Source organism: Lissotriton vulgaris, chromosome 3_1 (genome assembly GCF_964263255.1).
Source record: "Lissotriton vulgaris chromosome 3_1, aLisVul1.2, whole genome shotgun sequence".
Taxonomy (NCBI): Eukaryota; Metazoa; Chordata; class Amphibia; order Caudata; family Salamandridae; genus Lissotriton; species Lissotriton vulgaris.
The window spans coordinates 1,638,337,270-1,638,343,745 of record NC_141689.1 but is presented as its reverse complement, the minus strand read 5'-3'; the positions used below and the strand labels follow the sequence as shown (position 1 = coordinate 1,638,343,745).

The 6,476-nt window shown below is 47.6% G+C and overlaps 1 protein-coding gene across 1 annotated transcript in view; it reads left to right on the top strand.

The window, feature by feature from the left end:
* The window catches only part of LOC147728286 (uncharacterized), a 1,395,946-nt gene that overhangs the window by 133,872 nt on the left and 1,255,598 nt on the right, over positions 1–6,476 (top strand). The window contains exon 5 of the mRNA XM_086963769.1: positions 3,902–4,038. Within this exon, the coding sequence (XP_086819895.1) occupies positions 3,902–4,038 (137 nt within the window). The remainder of the gene's footprint in view (positions 1–3,901; positions 4,039–6,476) is intronic.

Genomic DNA, 6,476 nt, shown 5'->3' with positions numbered 1-6,476 from the left:
CAGACCCACAGCCTAGCTGTTCTCTCACTAAATTGATGCGTGTACCTTAGGTGCATTACCCAATTAGAACTGGGCCACCCTGTCAGACCCTGTAACTCAGGGCATCGGTGTACCCAGGGCCTACCAGGGGCTGAAGCATGTATTATGCCACCCCTGGCTGGCCATCTAAATCTGACACAACTGGCTGCACGACAGCTGGGGCAACGTGGCGTACTCGCCCGTTGCTGTAGGTATAGTATCCCTATATCTAAACTCAAAATGGACACCCGAGTTCCTATCAGTCACTCCTATGGCAGGCCTTAACAATCCTGAAGGCAGAGTGCGTGGAATCGTGTGAACTGGGCTCTGGCACGAGCCGAGCCCGGTTGCAGCTTGCGGAACCAAGACCCAATGGCTGTTCCATGATAACGCGTATCATATCGGTAACTTCGGTATAGCGTTATCAAGACATGTCGAGTAAGGTGTCATACGAATCTGGATGCTGCCCCTTCACCAATTCTGGCGACGAGGTTAGCATTCCACCCTTCTAGAGGGACACGACATGTACGTAACTGTGAACCCCGGTTAAAGTTAACTGAAGCCTCAGCTCCACAAAATGGATGCTGCCACCACAGACACGAGTCTGACCTCCTGCTGCTGGTAGTCCTTCCAGCGAGGAGAGCTGGACAAAGGGTTTCCTGTCAGGGGCGGTGTTCGCACCGTCCCAGACAGGGTTTGTGTATTCTGGGTAGGTAGGGCTTTGCAGGAAGGTGACTGCGGAGTGGCACCCCGGTGCTCACTACGCATCTGCCGGTTAGAACCAGTTCCAGGGGCGCGCAGCCCCTGACCTGGGGAAAGTCCGGCAGGGGAGAGGGGTGTAACTACCCCCCTTCCTGGTCCCACCCCTAGGGCAGGACCTAGTCATGTACCCACCCCTTTCTTTAGGATAAAGGCCGGAGCGGGGACCCTTTCAAATTAGATCATCTTTGAATCAAGAATACTTTCTACGAAAGGACTTCGAGACTCTTCTCAAGATTTCTCCCTTGCGGCTAAGGAGTAGTCACCCTGCACCAGCGGGCACCATCTAAGAACTCTGCGGTTTGCTGCAAGTCCTTCCTCAGGAATCCGACGACCCAGCTCGACGAGAACCGACTCCCTGGCACCTCTGACCTCTACCCACATCGTCAGCTCAGCTGAGATCTGTGGGTGCGACGAGACCTTGAGGGACCGGCCATCATCAAAACCTGCACGCTTTCTTAAATCAGCACGACCACCGAAGGAATTCTCAGGTGAGTGCTCTGGGGTCCGAGAAGCCCCGACCCTGAGCAGCTCCAGCACCGAAGTGCAGTCTCCCAGCATCTCCACGATCTGCGTTGGGCCCTTCTGCCGCTGCTCAGCACGTTGTCCGATCACTAGCCGCTGGCTTGTGACCCTTTGACGACGAACGACAACCAACGCTGCTGGTCTGTTTGCTCCAGACCAGCCTTCTGCTCCTTTTTACGAGAGGAGCACCGCGGACCCTCCTGGTCCACTCAAGACGCCATTTTAGGCCCACCACGTGGCCCTGAAATCTGCCAAGGCTTGTTGCCCCAATCCTGGGCCCAGCGACGCCGACAGCATCAACCTTCGTGGGACAGCTCTCACCTCCATCCTGGTCGCCGACAACGCCTCCTGGTCCGTGAGACTGCAGAGCCTAGCGTCGCCCACTCACCTAGTCGAGGTGACGGCCATCCGGTGCCTTCCTGGTACCCTCTGACTACTGGCTAGTAGTACGAACTTGGTCCCCTCTGCTTTCAGGTATCATCGATCACTGATCCAGGCTTGGATCTCTACGAACTATTCATCACTGGTCGCCGGCCAGCAACTCCTTCCTTCCGGCTCCTGGCTCGTCAGCGAAGACCCCCGACGCCTGTAAGACTTGTGCAGCCGCAGCCCTCGTGGCTAGGTAACTCCGACACTACGGTGTCCGCATAGCCTCCTTACTTAAGGGTCCCGAGTCCCTTGCTTCCGACTTGCCTTATCGGGTCTGCCCGAGACCACTAGAACTTTCCGTGCCCTCGGGCACTTGTTTTAATTGTGCACTTGAAGTATTTTCCTAAGAGTTTTGTTCTGTGCTTAGTACCCTGTCCTCATAAAGAGAACAGGGCTGTTGTGATTCTAATAAATACACTGTTTATTTTCATAACACTTGTGTGGTGTCCTTTCACTTGGTGTTCAAGGGGTATGTGATGGTATAACAGCTGGCTTAACACGCCCTCTAGAGTTTAGCCCGAAGACTGCTCGTATCCACGCTACTAGGATAGCTGGTCTAAGGTTGACTTACAACCAATCACCATAAGGGTCGTTTGGACCGATGCATAGTGGTCGCTAGAATAGCGAACGCTGCATATCGGGCCAACTTCTCGCACTCAAGACTACGGCCAGCAGCACTGGGGGAACCTTTCGGTTGCGTGTAGTGGTCCATGACATTGGACTGGACCGATCCCCCACGAGTCGGCACCTTTGTCCTGCGCTTCTCAATGTCGGGTTTAGTCGCCATATTGGAAGCCGCGCCCCGAAGGGCCTCTCTGGACCTGGTGTAAATGGCAGTGATCTTTGGGTCGCCAAACAGTACTCTGTCCAAAATTGTAGCCTGCGAGACCAGAGTTGTGGCCAGGATGCACAGCGGGTCAGGCCACCGTGGTCCTAAATGAGGAGTGCGTCCAGAGCAGTCAATGAGGAGGTAGAAGGGAAAACGAAAGTGAAAGTGACAATGACACCGGTGGAGCAGATGTTCGGCGACAGCTGTTGTTGAATTACGTCTCGGCCAGCCAGAGCAGCAGAGACCCCGGTCCCGTCCGGGGTTAGGCCAGAAAATGAATGACGACGTAGAAATGGTTCCCGAAGTCCGATCTCAGCCCTGGAAAGTGTAGCAGGATCAGCAGAAGTAGAACTTCAAAAGCCCGTAGAAATAATCAGGATATCAAAAGGATAGATGCAAGAGGGCGGCGTGGGTCTCAGAAGCCCTCTGCTCACGCGACCATCTTGGATGCCCGCGTAGCTCCTCCCCCTCCCCGAGTATATTTATACATAACATGTGGCCTGCTGACTCTGAAGTAAATGAAATGTGTAGTAAGTGCAGTATGAATAAAGTAATTTGATCGAAAGCAAATCGAATTGTAAAATGTGGCATGGTTGACTACTCGTTTTGCCTAAACCAGACAGCTGTCTGACAGTGCTTACAGATGTGGATTTTCTTATATTTTTACTGAAAAAAATTGTGAAAGTGAATTGAGGCATTTTTGATCTATGCTATGGCATCAATCCTAGGCAACAATTTACATCAGTGGCCCCAAGCAGTGATGACTCCAGATTAGGTACGTGGAGTGCTACTCTTTCAAGCATAGAGGAAGACAGCCAAACACGCTATGCCTATCTCAGCAGAGTACCACTACAGTTCTGAACTTCTTTGGCTCACTGTTGATCCATTGTAGCTCATTCCCTATCTTTACCACTAATAAGGGACACCAAAGAAGCACGATGACAATGAGCATAGTGCTGGAGCTGCAGCCTCGCTTGTGTAATGCCCCCGGCAATGCCATCAAAGACATTCGTATTTGAAATGTGACCTCTTCTCTTTCGATTAAATGTTTGTGAAGCGGAAAATAAGAGTACAGGAAAGTCATATTTGCCAGCTTCTAACAACCAATGACTGACAAATGTAGGCTTCTCTATTAACTTGGCAAATTCAATTTCCTGGGCATTTTGTCTTCAATTCCCTTAAATCTTGTAGACTTTCAATTTTGTTACTTTCTCTAAAAGCTTATTGTTCACAATAAAAGTTGCTTGAAATTGAAAGCTGTACTATTTTCCTATTTGTACTCTATTTATTGTATTATTTGTAAAGCTGTTGACAATCTGTTGTGAATTTGCTTTTTTGCAGTTTATGTAAACCTGGTGGATGTTCAGCCAGCGGTGTCGACTACTAGACCCATTAACAGAGTATTGCAAAGGAAACCATTAGCATTTGTGAAACCGAATGTAATTCCTAAGAAAGGTCTCTATCCTCTTCCTACTAAGGTATTTTGTCATGCTTTCAATTCTACGATGTTTCCAATTTGTGTGTTTGAATGATATTGTATATGTTCAACTTGCAGTATTGCTTGTGTTCTGTTGGTATACGAAGCACATGCTTTTCAGAAGCTGTTAACATAAGCCATCAATTTGAACTGATATTCCCAATGTTTTCACTTTGTTGGGACTGTTCATCTGATCTTTGCAATGGTGGGCGCAGTTCTGGTTAGAAGTGTCTATACTATTGGGAGGATCTTGACACATTTTATAAGGTGTTCTGCAACCCAGCACACATAGATGAACACTATGCTTGGGCCATAGGCACTTCAACTTATCAAAAGGTCACCCCACTTGTCCAAGATGTTCTCTCCAGAGTACCACTCCAGTAAGGAGGATACGAGAAGGCATTTGAAGGCCACATACTTGCATAAATAACTTAACCCAAGATGCCATAAAGTTCTGAAAAGTATGGTTTGATGAGAACAGTACCACCATTTCTCCAGTATTAGGGGTGTCTTTCATAGATTCACATGCTTGAATATTCCCCGTCGTCGAAGTGGGAGTCCCACGGTACATAGAATAGCAGTAATATATGGATATATAAATGACAAATACAATAATTGCATATATACATACCTATAATGCAGTAAAATATCTAAAGTTTAAAAGTACCATAGAACAGAATAGGCCGGATGTATGACGTTAAAACGCATACTGTTACATCGCATAGCATTACAACACGATTTTTACAACGCAGGATCCTTTACAACGAATGCCTTTACAACGCATGTCATTACATAGCAGATGCTAATACAACGCATGCCATTACAACATAAGTATAGGTAAGTATATCATTTTTTTTAAAATTGTAAGTAATAAATATTTAATTTATTTAAAGTCGTTTTTTTTAAAAACTGAACCCTTAAAATACCCCTGTACCCCAAACCTATCCCTAATCCCTAAAGCTACCCCTGTACCCCAAAACCCAAACGTAGCCCTGAACCCTAAAAATACCCCTGTACCCCAATACCCAAACCTAGCCCTGAACCCTAAAAATACCCCTGTACCCCAAAACCCAAACCTAGCCCTGAACCCTAAAAATACCCCTGTACCCCAAAACCCAAACCTAGCCCTAAACCCTAAAAATAACCCTGTACCCCAAAACCCAAACCTAGCCCTGAACCCTAAAAATACCCCTGTACCCCAAAGCCCAAACCTAGCCCTGAACCCTAAAAATACCTTTGTACCCCATAACCCAAACCTAGCCCTGAACCCTAAAAATACCCCTGTACCCCATAACCCAAACCTAGCCCTGAACCCTAAAAATACCCCTGTACCCCAAAACCCAAATTAAATAAATGTTTTAAAAAGATAAACTTACCTATACTTACGTTGTAATGGCATGCGTTGTAATAGCATCTGCTATGTAATGTCATGCGTTTTAAAGGCATTTGTTGTAAAGGATCCTGCGTTGTACTAGTTGCGTTGTAAATGTAGTCCGTTGTAATAGTTGTGTTGTAACTGTTGTTTCCCGAATAGGCCCATAGAAAGCCTAAGGGAGAACTCACTTTAGTAACATATCAGTGTCATTATGTTTTAGTCCACATTCTAGCCAATCAGGCTGTAGCTCCCTCTAGAACCTTCTCCTCAGAAGCCCAAGTCCTCAGATTTTCTACCGCAAGTCGTGTGAAGGGAGTCTTTCTGAGCTCTGCTCAGTTTTTTTTCTTTCTTCTTACATAGCTCTTCTCAGATGTGTTCCTCAAAGAAATCTTTGTTCAAACCTTGTCCATGTGGAAAATTGTCTCTTTCATGAAGATCCTCACAGTATATGTATTTACTGTCTCTACCCGGACCAGGAAGTGAAGAACTGTAAGTACTGCCGTACTTTTCAACCTAAAACTTTAAGGGACAGAGGCCCGTCTCCTTCTGTGGCTACAGAAGTTGAAGACAACTGACACTGTGGTCTCGGAGGTTGAGTGTCTCTTCTTTCCAGTCAAAGACCTCTCAGAAGCGTGGGTTGGAGACGGAGATGCTTTCTCCTTTTCTTAAGAAAAGTAGACTTGTGGAAATCTCTAAGGAATGTCTCCCCACAGGATTTACCTCCAATTCCGCCTACGGGACCTGGCTCCCTGGCGTCACTGTCCAAAGCCATGCCATCTTCCTCAAAAACGGGCACTGGCTCGTTGACGGGCTTGTCGACGCGTCCGTCGACGACATAGACTACGATGAAATCCGTGGATGCTGTCTCCACGTCGACGAGGACATGTTCAATGTCTTCGAGAACTACGGCGACGACGACGACGACCCATGAGGTGAGACCCATTACCTCTATCTTAAAGATCTCGTCGACGACTGTCAAATCAACACCGTCAACGAAGAAACCACCGTCGACGCGTCATTCGTCGACGCACTCCTCGTCGTCGACCAAGATTTCAGCATCGAGT